The sequence below is a fragment of the Trachurus trachurus genome, assembly GCF_905171665.1.
Source record: "Trachurus trachurus genome assembly, chromosome: 22".
NCBI classification, from domain to species: domain Eukaryota; kingdom Metazoa; phylum Chordata; class Actinopteri; order Carangiformes; family Carangidae; genus Trachurus; species Trachurus trachurus.
The window spans coordinates 10785761-10803070 of NC_139907.1; the positions used below are offsets into that span (position 1 = coordinate 10785761).

At 43.3% G+C, this 17310-nt stretch overlaps 1 protein-coding gene across 4 annotated transcripts in view; it reads left to right on the forward strand.

Moving 5' to 3' along the window:
- Positions 1-17310, forward strand: part of pcnx1 (pecanex 1) — a 33913-nt gene that overhangs the window by 4232 nt on the left and 12371 nt on the right. Inside the window, exons 3-13 of one of the 4 annotated variants that reach the window (XM_083998268.1) lie at positions 1360-1465; positions 2976-3012; positions 3928-3993; positions 4100-5824; positions 8048-8177; positions 10174-10367; positions 12166-12259; positions 12689-12746; positions 13624-13856; positions 16290-16443; positions 16716-16748. In XM_083998268.1, the coding sequence (XP_083854394.1) occupies positions 1360-1465; positions 2976-3012; positions 3928-3993; positions 4100-5824; positions 8048-8177; positions 10174-10367; positions 12166-12259; positions 12689-12746; positions 13624-13856; positions 16290-16443; positions 16716-16748 (2830 nt within the window). The remainder of the gene's footprint in view (positions 1-1359; positions 1466-2975; positions 3013-3927; positions 3994-4099; positions 5825-8047; positions 8178-10173; positions 10368-12165; positions 12260-12688; positions 12747-13623; positions 13857-16289; positions 16444-16715; positions 16749-17310) is intronic. The other 3 variants (XM_083998269.1, XM_083998270.1, XM_083998271.1) reach the window with 3 other exon arrangements.

Sequence of the window (17310 nt, forward strand, 5' to 3'; positions counted from 1 at the left end):
TGCCTTTATTCGATAGCACAGTAGAGATAGACAGGAAAGGGGGAGGCAGAGAGAGGGGGAATGACACGCAGGAAAGGGCTGCCCGACGCGGGATTCGAACCGGGGCCGCCTGCGGTGAGGACTGTAGCCTTACATGGGGCGGCCACTTTACCCACTGCGCCACACACTGCCCCTCTATAAGGGGTTCTTACTGGCTAATTTTCAATTGTAAGGATGAACTTTAAAGTATTAATATCCTGATTTGATCTTGAAACCTATCGTTTTCTCAGTGAACGAAGATGCATAGTTCAATATACGATCCATTTATTTTAAAAGACAAGTATGTTGACAGTGAAATATGGGCTAATTAATCCCTTAATTAGGGTAATGAATGCCCTCATTAGTGTGAGGGTAATGTTTAGTATGGCCAATGTTTTTGTAGGACTCAGTGGAGCTCTGGTGTCTTCTTGGTTGATTGAACAAAATCAATCAATGTGGAGTAATGAATCACTTTATCTAGATAATGTTATCAGTTACCATGAAATGACAAATACAAAAAAACACACTACAAAGCACTAGCCCCGCTTTAAATGTCAGTCATGTCCTCTTTGTAAAGAGAGGTTTTAGTTCTCATTCAGAAGAAACAAATGCCAGTGAGGTTGGTTCTGGCCTTTTACTGCCCATGACTCGAAGAGGTGACTCATATTCACATTCCAGAGGGAGTGCTTAGCAGGATGCTGAGAGAGGGGAAAGACAACAAGAAAAATGAAAGCTCCCGACCACAGGAGCAGTCGCAGTCGCAGCTTTGCCCACACATCTGGAGTTACATTCCAGGTTGTTTGAGTTTACAGTAAAGGAGACAAGCCGAACTCAAGTTGATGAAGGTGTTTTTTTGCGTCACCGCCCCACTTATTTTCCCCTCGCTGGTCCTTTTTCCAGTCTCCGTTCATCCATGCTACGTGCTGTAGTTCATTACTCGCAGTGTTTGTGTTGTGGTTTGACTCGATATGGAGCATTTTTGGCATATGGAAATGATTTATAGACAATCCCTGGCAAGTTATTTGTTTCGACATACCGACTGGTTAAACAAGCACGTCCGGGCTAAATATAGGCTTGGAGAAAACCTACAAGGATGTTTTCATCAGTTTCTGCTCCTTCGGCTGAGTTTTAAACCTCATCTAAAGGTTGGGAAGTAGAAGCCTGTTTAATAAAGTCATTAGAGTGAGTCGGTTAAACTGATTAAAGGGAAAGCAGAATAGATAAATGACATCAATGTGAGCAGGATGAATGGCACATTTCTCCCTGTACTACAAGGGAGGGAGTGCACCGTTCCTGTACTGGTAATAATAAGTGTGTGCATGTGTGTGTGTGTCTGTGCAGGGACCCTGGAGGGGGTATAGAAATGGCGGATTTCATCAGGCAAGAGACTCCACCAGTGGACTGCAGTTCCAGGAACTCCTATATCGGGATGGAGTCTAACCAGCAGGTACAGTAAGCAGAGCAATGGCTTGCCGCATGTTGCATACCGCATGGGGCTGAATATAACATGACCCCGATTATATCACCCGCCCCCTCAGGCAAATGTACATAAATATAAATAGGTCAAACTAAAAATAACATTTTTCAAAAATAAAAGTACAGCAAACGTGCCAAACTATTAGCATACCAGTGTTTCTAATTCCATTTACTACTCTGGTCTTTCGTGCGTTAACCGGAGATTCAGATAAACAGAGCGGGCGGTTGGGGAGTGTTGACATTTATTTCGTGCCATGCTCAAAACATAATCTAATGTTCAGCTGTCCGTGTGCTGTTCAGTTTACTGTCAAACAGTACGTCTCCACTAAAAATGACGTCCTGCAATCTTTCAGTTTGCACCTTGTCCGGGTTGTCTCCCGAAACACTCTCTCTGTATAAAGGCACCCTGTGAAATTTCCATGGTAATAAACAAAAGTTCATGATTTGCATTCAGTGTTTTCTCACCAAACTGAACTGTGTGTACACTCTAACAGATGTGTCGAGTGCATTTCCTTCTTCCTCCAACCTTTGCAGCTGAAATGTTGGAACGCGGCATTGTTTACAATCAGTGTTTATTAGCTGCCTCTCTTCTTCTTCTTGACCTTTGTTGGCGCACAGCTGCATTTCCATCTGTTGAAATCTTTAATATAGAGCCAAAATGATATGTCAATTAATTGATTAGTTGCTGAACAGAAGATTTATTGGCAGCAGTGTAAATTATAGATGAATCATTGATGTAATTTCTTCAGGGTCTGTAGTGTAGGGCTGTGTAAATAAAACTGACTTGACTATACGGCATACATATGATACTGCAAAGTAATGTGTTTGCCTTTGATGAACTTTGTTTCTACATTTATTAATCTTCCCACTATCAAGCATCATGTCCTGAGTACTCTTTATCCATTCAAGTGTCATGTTGTGCTCTGTGTTTACTGTTACACATCTATCTGTGCACACACTTCGCTGAGAGAAACCTGACAATTAAAAGTAAAAGTTTAAATTCATGTTTTGACTTTTCGAAATGGTGGACTAGAGGAAGTAGTTGTGTGCGCGTGTTTTATCATTAGATGTGATCCTCGCACAGCATGCTGTCAGCGGATATCTTATTTAATATTCAAAGTTATTTTGCTGTTTTTATGCTGTGAGATATATTTAACCTCTGGATCCCCATGGGTGCTCTGTCTTTGTACTGCGTGTCCTTGAGTTGTTAATCAGCCAGCGTGCTCTGCTCAGCTGCCGTGCACAGAGAGAGAACGAAGGGGAAGCCAAAACTTTTTCTCTGTGATGACGGTGAAGAGGCGCCAACTGTTTGTAGTAAAACAAACGGTGCCTTCTTGTTGATCTTGTATTTTTAAACGATCACACACGTTGTCAGTTTGCCTTTTGTGAACGTTTTGCTCCAGAAATCGGCTTTTGATGTGTAGAACACGTTTTATTTCAAAGGATTAAAGTCTTGACTTGTCTCTTTATTCTGATTTCAGATCGCATCCACTCATGGAAGATCAACAGTTGCCAAAGGTAACTATGACTACCCACTACCTTGTCATGCATACTAAAATCATTTGCCTGATCATTGTGGTATGTAACTCCTCACAGTTTAGGGTAAAAAGAACCATTACAGCCATATTAAATGTCTTCCCTTCAACCTCGTGATGCATTCTCTATTTTCGGAATCACCACATCTCTGACCATGATCACCCCAGCTGCCCAGGAGATGTAGTCTGACTCAGCATTACCATGACCTCAACAGTCACACCAAGACGAGGCAGCTTTAGACAGGCACTGCTGAGTGTGGAGAAAAAAAGTAACACGCTGTAAGATGAAGCATGGGTCTCATTCTCCAGGAACTCCTTATTGGAAATACTGAGAAAAAGACAATAAATGATCTTGTAGCATTGCTCTGGGTCCACTGTAGTAGATGTTAAGAGTGAGGCGGCTCTGTTGTCTGAATAATTCAGTGAGTCTGTTCACTGCCATTCTAATTAGCTGGCAGTTGTGATGACAGGAAATGGTCTGAAATGGGACGAGCGCTCTGCTGGGGTTTCGTTATTAAAAAAAAAAAAATCTTCCTCCTGTCCCAGGTTCCATTCAGTCAGACTGTCTGTCACAAACTCCCGGAAAGTTTGACCACCCTTACAGACCTGCAGGAGTTGAGAAATGCTGACATCAGAGTCATATCTGTGTTAAAGGTTACCTCATGCAGCCATCAGCGCATTCAAGGAATCGATTTGAATAGCTCAAACCTCAATTGTCCATCCACTGGGTCCCGGTCCATATCTCAGATGTAGTATTTCTTAGAAGAAGCAGGAGTATCTATTTCTTTTTCCCCTGTAGAGGCCAGTTATGTGTGGCTGCTCGGGGCCAGTGCTTGTCAATGGATTAATAATTGATTCAACATGTCATCTCTTAATTGCTTTCTTCCTATCTTTGCAGGAGATGGTGGAAAGACCTCAGACGACATCAGTTTGACTCTTGTAGAGAGCTGCAGTCATGATCATGGTAAACATGCATGGCATTCACATATAAGCCAAAGGGTTTTTTTGTTGTTAGTGACTCTGACATTTCAGCACTGTCCTTACTGTTTGATTTCTTTGTGTCTGTTTAGATCTGCTGTCAGACACTAAGATGTACTGCCTTGTTCCCAACGACTCCTTCGCCTCCTTGCAGCCGTCAACCTCTTTGTGTCCTTCAGAGCTGTCCAGGGAGCCTGCTGATATCTCTAACTCTGCTGCTTATCACTTCAGCTTGTCACACTCCTCCTGTGACACAGAGGTGACCACTCACACATCCATGCAATCTCAGACCTTTAGGAAGGAGCTCCGCTCTCGGGGCCTGCCTCGGACCTCTAGCTCGGCAGGCTCCGCTTTCCCCGACCCGTGTCTACCAGACTTTGCTTTGTACCCACCACCCAGAAGAGGCGGCCTTGACCCTGTAAGTGAGCTGGAGACTGCCAGACCACACAGGCCGGGGGTGTGTGACAGAGAGAGAGGGGCTGAGCACATGTATCAGCAGGACCAAGCTGTGCCATCCACCTCCGGAGTGGAGTGTTACAGACACAAAGAACAGCGCAGAGTTGCACGCTCAGCCTCCAGAGAGGCAGGAGAAGGCAGCTCAGGACTGTACCAGGTGGAGGTGGGCGGTGGTGGGAAAAGCTCTGGTGGAGGAGGAAAGTCCCAGGGAGGGGAGCGCAGTGCTGATAGCCTGAGGAGCCTGAGTACTCGCAGTAGTGGCTCCACTGAGAGCTACTGCAGCGGTACAGACAGGGATACCAACAGCACCGTGAGCAGCTTTCACAGTGAACAGACCAGCTCCACACATGTGGAGAGCCTGCTCTCGCTTTCAGGGGATGAACGCGTACGGAACAGAGGAGATGCTGCATCTGCCCCTGCAGACGGCAGGACTACGAGCCTCGGCAGTGTCAGCTCCCGAGGTCTCAGCAACCTTCCCTCCCGGGAGGCCAATAAAAATCCTCATGCCAACGAGCTGACTGCGAAACAAGCTGGTGACACACAGTCTGCAACCCAAGAACTGGTAGAACCTGGTAGGTGCCAGGAAGAGCCTGGTATCAGGACCAGTGCTGATGGCTCAACAGATGTAGCTGCCACAGAGCAGGAGCAGGTGAAAGTAGATGCTCAACCAAAGTCAGCCAACAATGTTCAGAGAACTTCTTCCCTGTCAACGGGGCGCAGCGGGCGCCGGCGGACTGGCAAGAAAAGGGCGAGCAGCTTTGATGCCAGCCGTCACAGGGACTACATGTCCTTACGTGGCATGGCCAAGCCTTGTAGTGCTGTGTTCACTGGGGGTGGAGAGGAGGACTCCAGTGATCAGAGTGAATTTAGCTGTGCCTCCAGTCTCCACTCCACCCACCACCTAAGCACAGACAGCTCATCTAGTACCACTTCCCGCTCCTGCCACTCACCAGAGGGTCGCTACAGGGCCCTGAAAGCCAAGCACAGCGCAGCCTGCTCCTCCTCCTCCACAGCAAAAGCTGCGGCAGGATCTGAGACAGCAGTTCGGACCGGAGGAAAGCGGCGCAACTCCCGCCGGACCCCCAGCACAGGCAGTGCCAAAACGCATGCCAGAGTGCTGAGCTTGGACAGTGGTACGGCTGCCTGCCTTAATGATCCCAGCCGGCTCGGAGCTCCAGTTGGGCCTCGGCCCCTTACCACCTCCAAGTCAGACCTGGAAGCCAAAGAAGGGGAAGTCCTCGATGCGGCGTCCCTGCTGGGCCGGGCCTCCCAGCTGGAATCAGTGACCCGCTCCAGAAACAGTCTGCCCAACCAGGCAGCTTTTGCTGAGCCTCAGGATGCCGCTGCTGCTTCCCTGCGGGGTACGTACCACACACAGCGCTCCAACATACTGTCCACATTGCATCCTGTCTGGTGTATTACTAGTGTTTGATGACTAGTCCACAGTTCACTGTAAGTGTAGAGACATGAATCACAAGAAAGGTTGTGTTGAACTCCCATCCCATTTTAAAGATGACTCCACTCGGTTAGACATGCACTCTAGTTTGTGAATTATCAACCACATTGTATTGTATTGATATGGCTGCTGACAGAAAACAGACAGTATTAATAGGCTGGTTTTATTTTTGCTTTTTAGATTGGGATTTGTGAGTGCAATATTTGAATGCTGTAAATATAAACATTTACTTGAAGTCAAAATTCATACATCATCTATACATCATCTATACACTAGCTGCTTCTGGCCCCAGCAGGAGCATGGTGTTAGACAGAATGAAGACTGTTTTGGGTGAACTTAGCCAGACATTAGATTTTCTTCATTATTTTGTGTGTGTACGCATGCATGGGTGCGTGCCTGTGTGTGTGTGTGTGTGTGGCTGTAGAGATGTCTGCCTTGCTCATTCAGTGTAACCATGGTGAGTTTCCATGGAGTGACAATCCTGACCCAAGCATAGTGTTCCCTGTGTAGATCACTATTAGCATGATGGCACAGTGTGCGCTTTGTGCTGAGGTTAGACAAACAGCAGCTCTCTTATTAGTGTCATACTCACTGAGCCTAATAGACATTCCCTCCCCCACATTATTCAAACTTGCAGGCGTATATATTTTATTTCTGACCTCACGTCTGTCTTGGTTCTTTGTTCTTTAGCTTCTAGGTGTTGTGACACTTCATGATATTGGCGCTCATTGTGTCTCAGCTTTCGAGAGTGTACACTTCCTGGAGCATGCATTATTAGAGGCAGGATATGTCTGGACATGTCAGCTGTAACCGGTAAAATCTCATAATTAGTTGTTCTTGGATCCCTGCTGTCTCACATGAGTTTATTTCTTGATTTTCAAATTTCCTCAAGTCGCAGCCAGCTAAATCTCACATATGGAGGCATTCACTGACATTAAAATCTAGAATAGCAGTACTTGGTTGGTAAAAAGTTCACTGGACTTGAAGTTGTCATTTGGATTTATTGGTGGGAATTTGTTGTCCTGAAGCCACGTGGGACTGTAGTGCTGAACATTTAATTTACTGCAGCAAGTTCAAGTGTGCTCTCGGTGAATAAGTGGCACAATCTGTCTCATACAAAAAAAGAAATCCAAAAGTTCAACCATTCCTAATGTTATTCAGTTTTGTCGGGTTTCTAACTTCAGTCTCACTTGATGACATACACCCTGTTGCTAATGCTAGCTAAATTTAGCATGAGTTATCTAACTATAGCTGCAGACTGGGACCTTTAATGGTCCTCTGTGTGTGCTGCTGCACTGTAGCATGTCTCAGATGAACATTGTTATGTTTTTTTCACAAGAATATAAACACACCATATCTCATTGGCAAATATATGCTCTTCTACAGGGAGACAACACAACACCATTGTTGCTACATGTACAGGAAAAAATTCAGTCCAGTTCAATATACTATACTATACTAAACTATACAGCAATATCTCTTTAAGGGGGTGTTTCCTCTGTCACTGAACATGGTTTCTTGCTGGGAGCAGGTTGTGGTGTTGGGGGCTAGTTGCCTAGCATGCTGTTGTCAGTAAAGGAGTAAAGGAATTGCTTCCCTCCACCACAGGCAGCTCTTGGTGGGGAAAGGAGTTTGATACTGAACTAGCAGTGTTTAATTTAGATTGGTTGTTGTTGACTGTGTTAGCAATAGCAAAAGAAATTGCTCCTTTTTAAATTTTCTCTAACATGAGCTAACATTAGCTGCCATGACCTAATGGTGATATCAGACCAAGGGAAGCTGTTTATTTGATTTAATCTGTAATTTCTTCTTTCCAACGTTGTCTCACTAAAAGCTACTGACTAAGCAACTTGTGGGGAATGCCAGTGTGCCATTACCCAAGATCCACTTCTGACCACAGTGGGTGCTAAGAGTTTGCCGTAAAAGCTACTTTGGCTTTTAAATGGTTGCTCTCGTTTTGGAGTGAAAGTCTCGATTAGTTGTATAAGTTGTCATTGTTGTGGTTGGTTTTTAAAGCCTGAGGCCACCATCATGTATGGAAATATCACGTCCTTGTAGTGTCCACATAAAGCTCTTTAAAAAGGAACCATCCACTCTGACTGGCCAATGATGTCTCTCACCATAACAGCCCCAGGGAGCGAGGAGACGGTCATATTTCGGCGCGAGCGTAGCACGTTTCGTCGGCAGGCAGTACGGCGACGACACAACGCAGGGAGTAACCCCACCCCACCCACCTCTCTCATTGGATCTCCTCTCAGGTACGCCGTGCATGGAGCAGGGAGTCATTTCTGTGTTGCCTGGTATGAGCATGCTACCAGGTGGCACTGTCTCCTGCCCCCACATCAGCGTCTTCCACTGTGCATGACATCAAGCAAGACATCTATCCCTGGATGGCTGTCTCCACTCTGCATGTGATGTCTTTGGTCCTCCTCTTCTCCAGACCTCACTTTTTTTCATCCTGTTATCATACCTTCTAATCTTTTAAATTCCACGTTTTGGGCATGGATCAAAGAACGGAGTCCTTACAAAACTCAAAAGCACAAGGTCTGAGTAATCTACTTGGCTGACACGCTGTCTCCTCTCAGAACTGTGGGTGATTCGTTGACATCTCCCCTGTATCACATTACTTTGCCCTTTTGAGCAACGTTACTAAGGAGTGAGACAAGATGATATTGATCTTTTAAAAAATCAAAGGTTTAGGCCCACAATCGTAATCCCACATGATTTTATTTCTTATTTTAACTGTGACTTCTCTAGCTGCACTTCAGTAGAGCCCAGTTCAACACTGTAACTCACAAGAAAGCTATAGATTGCCACTATTGTTTTTTTTCTCTCTCTCCTGTTTTACTCATTTTATTTTAACTATAACTTTGGAAACCAAAGTCCCTTGGGAACAGAGTTTAAATATTTTTAGTCCAAGACGACATGAGATGAACTGTCACCCCTAGAGAGGCCATGCTATAACTTGAAGGTTACAGGCAACAGCTCTCTTGAATCTCTCCCTGTGAATTTAGGTGAAAAAGCTAAAATCCCTGAGAGTTTTATCTCCAAAATCTAACCGCTTAACATTAATTGAAAAGATAAATCTTGCTGTTGAAGTTCCCCCGGTCTTGTGCTGTGGATGTTCATCTGTTTCCTCTCAGGTCTCTGTCATGTAACTCCTTCACTTCTGTTTCACAAGCACCATTAGCCAATCGCCTCTAGTCAAGGCTCTGCGTTTTCCTGCATGTGTCTCACAAGGTCACATTTCTAAATGCTGAGCCCTGAAAAATGTTTAGCAAGGAAAACAACCGTGCAGCCTGCCAGGGGTCAATAAACTTGCAAAATGCAAAATCGTTCCCTGTTCCACCGACATCCCCATCCTCTTCCTTCACTTCTTCTACTTTTTTTTGACCTTCTTAGTGGTGAAGAACCGGACACTCCATGCTTTGTCACGTAGGTTTTCAGTGTTATGACTACTTACAACAAACTTCATACAATATTTACAAAGAGGAATGGATTTGTGTAATTACTGCCTGCGCCATCCTCAGCATCAGCGAGGTCAGTGAAGGGATATACACTCTGGCTAGATTTTATTTTGAACACGTTTCAATGATAAACTTGTGGAGCTGAGTCACTTTTGCAAAGCTTTTATATTTGCTTTATCGCTTTCCAAAGCATTTCCTTAAACATTACACATGCAGGCTTTAGACTCGGTGTCACAAATCTCATCCATGTCTGGTTGCTATCATGGAGGTCTCTCTGAAGCTTAAAAGTGATGCTTTGATGCAGGACATCAGAAAGAAACTAAATTGATAAAAATGGTTATCACATGTTAAGGAGGTTTTAGTCTGTCCTACTACAGAGAGACTAAAAACGTTCAGTTTATTTGAGCTCTTAGCAACGTGGTGATAAATAGAAACAGAAATCATGACGCACACAAATCAAGTGAAAGGGCCACGATTACAAATTTATTTGTGCAAAATCACACAGAAAGTTTAAGAACTAATATTAAGAGACTGAAGTCAGCATCACCTCACAGCCATTTTTGCTGCTGGGCCGGGGACCACCACTATAGCAACCAGCGTGTGCATGATTTCACCTGAAGTCCCTCTACTGTGAAATTGCCTGTCTCATCTCCCCTCCTCTGTGATGATGTTGTGTGTATATATAATATATATATAAGCAGTGCCCACCCCACCCCCACCCCCCGACCCCTGCCCCCTGGCCTCCACCACTTCTCATTTCCTCCCCTTCTCCCCTCTCCCCCAACAGTCTTCAGGAGGCTCTCAGCCAGGCCTCCCAGCCTTCTACTTCCCAGGTGAAAAGTCAGCCATCCAGAACCCCGTCCCAGGTGACAGTGCTGAGCGCAAGCACCTCCCTGCTGGCCAGGAATGGAAGCACACACCTGGAGGGTTCTCAGGACAAGGCCTCAACTGTTGGCGCTACCAGCTTGCAGGACGACTTCGGTAGGGAGCGCACCAAGAGAGCTGAGATGTTAAGACAGGGGGAGTTTCTAATGGAGGAGTTGTGGACTAGTAGTTTTTGGTGGCAGGTGGATCCATATGGCATATTTGAATGTCTTTATCACATGACTCTTGTCTTGGTCGTTGTTGTTCTGGTTTTTCTAAGCTCTGTTTCTAAAGTTGTTTCAGTGGCTGTGATGGTTGGGAGTAGGGTGAAGAGAGCTGGTCACATATATGACTGCTGAATGTTGCAGTCAGTCAAAGCAGAGCTCCATTATCCACGGTCGGAGGACTGTCGCAATCAGTTAAAGCCAAGCGCAATTATCCATGCTCCATTTATCTCTGTCTGCGATATTGTCTCTGTAGCCAATACTTGACCTCACTTGGATGGGGATGTTACCCTTTGGTCACGGTATTCCTACGCCCAGTGCGGACACCAGTCTAACTGATTGCTGTTGATGCATATATACATAAACATGTTCAGCTGATATCTCTAGGTCGTCAATGAACATGATTGTGAAAAAAAATGAGGTTTTGTAAGACCCGTGTGACGTCCTTCCTCTGAACCAGTGCTAAATGGATTACTACTCCTACTCATAATTTGACCTGGAGCAGATTGAGAGCAGTGTGTGTGTGTGTGTGTGTGTGTGTGACTATGATTGCGTTCTCAGAGTGTAAATGAGTCTCGTCTGTCTGTGTATGGTTTAGTGGTGTCTGTGATGAAGGGAGACACCTATGCTCAATTGCATGAAGCATCTGAAGAAAATGTTTTTCTTATGTAGTTTCCTGAAGATTTTCTCATAGGAAATGCATTACACAATGTGTCATGCCTTATCAAATATCCTTAAATAAATAGAAATGCGCTCACTAATTCCAGAAAGTCTATTTTTGTTACACAAACCTCCCTAGCAACAGAAATAAGGGAACAAACTTTCATTTTTAGAACTGACAAACAAGAGGAAAACGTACCAAAAGGCATATTTGAGACAGACCCTTGGATACATTCTCTGTCCTTTTCTTCGTGCCATATTTGTTACATCAGACTGGACAGTATTTTTGGGTCATAGTTGGCTGTGCAATTTATTTCCTCTTGGTTTATTTATACATCTAGCAACAGTCGGTCAGTTAGGGTTTGTCCATCTTTTTCAGATTTTTCCCAGCATGATTTCATAACTGTACTATACTACACAAACAACATTAAGAGTTTAATTGGTAATCAAGATTACATCAACCCGACCCGAGCACAAATGGTGTTACTATAGCAACTTCTTGTTGTGCTCCTTGACTGTCAGGAGTAGCAGAGAGTTTTAGGGCTTTTAGAAATCTATTGATACACAGTATTTGTTTGAAAAGATGATACGAGGAGTCAAAATGAGAAGTTCTTTTCTACTAGGCACATTTCACAATCTGTGAGATACTGTGTGTAGGATTTGTGGACACTTGATGCAAGTCTTTCTAGCCTGCTTTTTTTTTGTCTTACTTAAGTTGTTGAGCCCTGTGGCTACTACATGTATATCTGGCTTTCCTACCTCATCAGAGGATTAAGTGGAATAAATCTGCACAGAACCAACAGAAATACAGTGAGAAACAAAAATATGACTGACTTGCTCGTAGCCTCTTGTGGGTGGGGGGGCGTTCACTCAATAATCCCATTAGCTCAGGTGAACACAGTAACATTGCCAAATTCTCTGGGTGTATAAACATGTAGTTTAATGAAATTATTTCCACAGATAAATTCAAGTGTTATTTGTGATTTCAGTGGACTGACTCTGCCTCTCTCTTTCATGTTTTTTTTCTCCAGGAAAGCTCACTCCCTCCTTATATGAGGCTGGAGGATGTGACATGTCGCTGGTCAATTTTGAACCTGCAACCAGACGAGCCTCCAATAACGTATGGTAAGTAAGATTTTGTGTTTAGCTACTCCAACTTTACACTGACACAGGATGTGTGTCAAAGGATTTAAGGATTTTGAGACCATGATGCTTTGTCAACATTGGTTGTTTTTAAATGTGCTCAATCAACAAAATTGATTGAGACTTTAATTAATTTGAAGGCACGCTAAATCTTCCTTGATTGTCTATTATCTGGCGTTTGTTATCACAACTCTTTTCACAGTCAGTTCTCCACTGGCTTCATTGGTGTGTGTGTGTTAACATGGCTCAGAGACATGGCTATATTACAGACCTTTACAGTACAAAAGCAACAAATAGAGCCCAGTAGCTATTTAGTTTGAGGTCACCAGGAAATGAATCATGATTTAATACAGTAAAAGCAGCAGATGCTTTTCTCTCATCAGTGTTCTCATTTTGTCTAATGCCCTGCAGGGACACCGACTCCCACCTCTCCAGTTCTACCTCAGTTCGCTTCTATCCTCATGACCTGGTGAGTGCCCAACCAGTGAGCCTCTGTTGATGTGTGTGTGCATGCATGTGTGAGAGAGAGAGCTTGTTTTACTATACTTGTGGTGTCCGTGTGGGACCATTAAGACCCCCTAAGGATAGAGGGCAGTATCAGGATTTAGACCTAGTTTAGGTGTTAGAGTTAGAACTAGGTTTAGCTTAGGGGTGAAGTAAGGCATTGAAGGTTAGGGTAAGGGGCTATGGGATGCATTATGTCAGTGGAGGATCCCCCACAGAGATGGCTGTCTTTCTCTGGAAGTGAAGCCATTTTCCTCACACACATATAAACACTGACACATTTGCACTTGGACTGACAGACAGAAACAAGGGACATACAGAGACAAAGAAAAACAATGTCTCTTCAATTCTGTGGGTCTGTTTTGCATATTTCTGTAAAATTATATTATTTTTGGCATTCACGCTTGTTGGTTTGAACAGTTGTCTGGTTGTGTCAGCTGTTCCTTCTGTCTCCTTTCTTGATACTTCAGACCAAAAACAAATCATATTACACCAATTTTACAAGCCCTCCAGTGGCTACCAATTTACTCATGAACTAAATTTAAAGAATTATTGGATTTTGAAACATTTTATCGTCTGGAATCTATGTACTTATCTGATAAAATGGTTTTATATAAGATAAAAAGATGTTTTTGATATAGTTAGGGCATTTTAACCATTTTTGCCATGACAATCCAGATGGCTGAGAGTGGGTGAGGTGGTTATGGTCCAGGCTTTACTCTGTGTAACAGCTAAAAGCAAATCTTGTTTCTCTTTTTTTTATTATTATCTCTATCTATTATGTTTGTTCAAGTGACCTGTCCACGGTGCAATATGAATGAGTTTGACTGACCATGAGACAGATCTCTCTCCCTCAGATCCGTCTGAACCGTCTGTTGACAATGGACCCAGAGCTGCTGGAGCAGCAGGATGGAGATCTGAGCCCAGAGCTCCAGGATGCACCACTGGCCCAAGAGGACCCCGTAGCCACCTCTGCCACCGGCAAAGCCAGGCAGTACTACCGCTTGTGGCTTCTCCCTTACCTGTGGGTCGGTCTGCATTTTGACCGGCTCACACTGCTGGCACTGTTTGACAGGTAAGACTGCTCAGCTAGCCATCATCATCACCATCATCATCAGTGGCGTCATAATTATCATCATTGTCATCATGTTTCATCAAATTTTTACAGAACACCCACATTTTTCTTTTCACATAATCACCAAATTTCTGTATCCAGTCTTTTTTGGTCATTAATGAAAATATCATTATAATGATAAACTGTTCCAAGGTACCTCACATGGTAGAGGCTGTGACAATCTAAATTAGACAATTATAAATGCAACAAAGATGAAATGGAATAAAATACCTAACGAAAGCATAAAAAACATGAAAACAGTGGTAAATAAAATTGCATGCCAGTATTAGTTAAAGTGCTAAAGATGCATGTTGAAAAGTGATTTAAAAGATGTCACTGATTCTGCAAGCCTTAGATGAGACACGATTTTCTCTCCCGAGTTTATTTTAGACTAATATAATAACACAGGTGTATCTACTGATTAAAATTCTTCCCAGCGCTGCATTAACCATTCATTTAATCAGGTCAGTCCCAGTGAAATCAGGGACCGGCCAAAACAGCTACAGCACAGTAACAGACTGATAAACAGCAATAGAACAGAGCTATGAGATGAGAACATACAACTATAGCAACAAATTCCTCAAAGGTTAACAAATCACACTTAAAACCCACAAAAGCTGTACAGGCATATGCTCCATAAATGTTCACATTTCCCTGTAGGCTATTTAGTGCAAAGGTGGACCAGTGGGCTTTTTTGTCCACTTCTGTCTGAGCTTTAAAAACATTTTTGGGGAGATTTAACATCGATCATTCTTACAATTACCTGTCTTTCCTCTGCCTAGGTTTCAGATCACCTGTGTGCATTTGAAACTTAGAAGCACAGCATTTCTACTTCTTATACTATACTAAGATAATAGGTAATACTTTGCAGGGGTTTGCCTAAAATGAAGTGAGTCTTTGTCAGCACTAATCTCCTGTGGAATACCACAAGGCTCTATTCTAGGCCCAGTCTAATTGTTTTTATTATGAATTATGTTTTAGGGGGTATTATCTCCTCTTTTTTAGAGGAGTTCATGACTGTAGCTACACTGAATACTGCTACAAGAGATATATGATGCGACGTAGTGCACAGATTCTCTCTCTGTTAAAGCAGTTGAACTCTGTTTTTACTTCTATTGCAAAATTAAAATCATTCTTCTTAATAACGGTTTTGGAAACCCAGCTTTTATCCCTTCCAGACTTGATTACTGTAATTGTCTTTTATGTGGGAGTCAGTCACTCAGTTTGCCTTGTCTCGCCTGCAGCTCATTCAGAATGCAGCTGCAAGGCTCCTCACTGGCACCAAGGAGAAAGACCATATCAACCAGAGAAACAGAGAATTGATTTTAAGATTCTTTTGCATTGGTTGGTGCCAGTGTATACCTCAGACTTCCGGCTCTTATTCTGCCTCCCAACTCCTCAAACACACCGACCAATCACTACATGCTTCCTGCTAAAATCCAAGAATGACTGAGCATTTTTCACTGTTGTTCCCAGACTCTGGATCAGTTTATGCTTCTAACATCCTTCTCTTTTTATTGACACAAATCCAGTTTTTAAAGGCATGTACTGCAGACATTTTCGGTAGCTGTTTGTAAACAAACCATTCAAACATGGCCCCTCCTCCCTTGCTCGGCGACGGAGAGAGAGAGAGAGTGAGGAGGGGCAGCACTGTTGGTGAGAACACAGCAGTGAATCAGAGAAATAAAACATTATTTTGTGATTGTTTCACAGCAGTTACACCTCTGCACACCTCCACACAACCCTGCGGGAAGGTACCGCAATGCCGGATTTTATGTGAATGCAGTTCAAACAGGCAGGCACACAGAGCTGCAGCTCCTCATACATCCATGACACAACAGATTCAGTAAAGAGTCAGATACACAGAGTACCTGAAACCCTATGTCTGTGCACATAGATACACTGTCAATTATATTTTACATTTAATATCCATTTTAAACCAACATAATCACAACAACCACATGTCAAGTCAAGTCAGCTTTATTTATAGAGCACATTTAATAACAACAAATGTAGACCAAAGTGCTTTACAAAGAACAACAACAAAAGAATATAAAAAGAGGGAAAAGGACAGAGAGAAAGAACATTTAAAACAGTGGGTAAAATAAAATAAAAATCAGAGGATGATGGAAAAGAGATGGGTTTTTAGCCGTGTTTTGAAGATATTAATGGCTTTTAACTTTGTATGTGGGATGGAAAGTATAGATTTGTCAGAGGATCTGAGGGGATGATGCTTGATGCTTGATAATACAGGATACTGCTGGTATTATTGAAGGAGTCTGTGAAATCCAGATTATATATATTTTGGATGTTACGTTCAATCCTAACCTGATAGTAATCGATAGGGAAACTGAGCCGTATGGTGGAGCTGACTCTTCCCTGCTGTTGTTACAGGAACCGCGAGGTCTTAGAGAACGTGCTGGCCGTGGTGCTCGCTGTCCTGGTGGCCTTCCTGGGTTCAGTGCTGCTGGTCCACGGCTTCTTCACTGACATCTGGGTCTTTCTGTTCTGCCTCGTCATTGCAAGTTGCCAGTATTCTTTACTAAAGGTGAATATTTTGAGTTACTTTGAGTTAACGGCACAACCTTGTTAAGAAGTGAAACAGAGAACCATTGTTACAAAGAAGAGATGTGCTGAAACACATGATAGCAGTTTATCAAAGTCTGGTATGCCTGTAAGGGAAGTCTTGATACTCAGAAGTGATTTTTGCTTTGCACCATTTTAAATGTTTGCAATAGTAATATTAAAGATTTGATGATGGTAAATCAAGAAAATAGTCAACATTATATCTAATTCACGTGTGCTTTCTTTTACTGACAGAGTGTCCAACCAGACTCCTCTTCCCCTCGACATGTAAGTAAAGCCTATTCTCTTGCTGATTACATAACATTCATAGATGGCCCACCCAGTGAACAGCCTATAGTGGAGGAAGTGCAAGATAATAATAAAATAAAACCAAATTCAGTTGAATGTTAGTGCAGGTAGACAAATTAATTTAATTTAATCTCTAATTCAGCCTTTAGTTATTATTTTGTATTTCTTTTATTCCCTATTGTGGTTCTTGAAATGATTTTGCTTTTCCCCCTGTGAGTCGGTGTGTTCCTTCTTTCTCCCTTGCGCCAGTAGCCTGCTCTCAAACAGCGTCTTTTATTAATGCAGCTCCTGCTCAGCTGCAGACACAAGCTTTAAATAGCTGGCCAGAGTTTAGACCACAGTTCGCTCTCTTGCTCTTTGTTTGTATCTCCCTTCAGGTCTGTCTCCCTCTCCTTCCACCTCTCCCCCCCTTATGTCGTCTTCTTTCCCTTCACCTCATCTCACCCCGAGGTCTCCTCCCCCTCCCCCCTCCCCTTCCTCTTCCTCTTCCACTACATTGTTGACACATTTGGAGAAATCCCAGTGTATTTATCCTGATTGT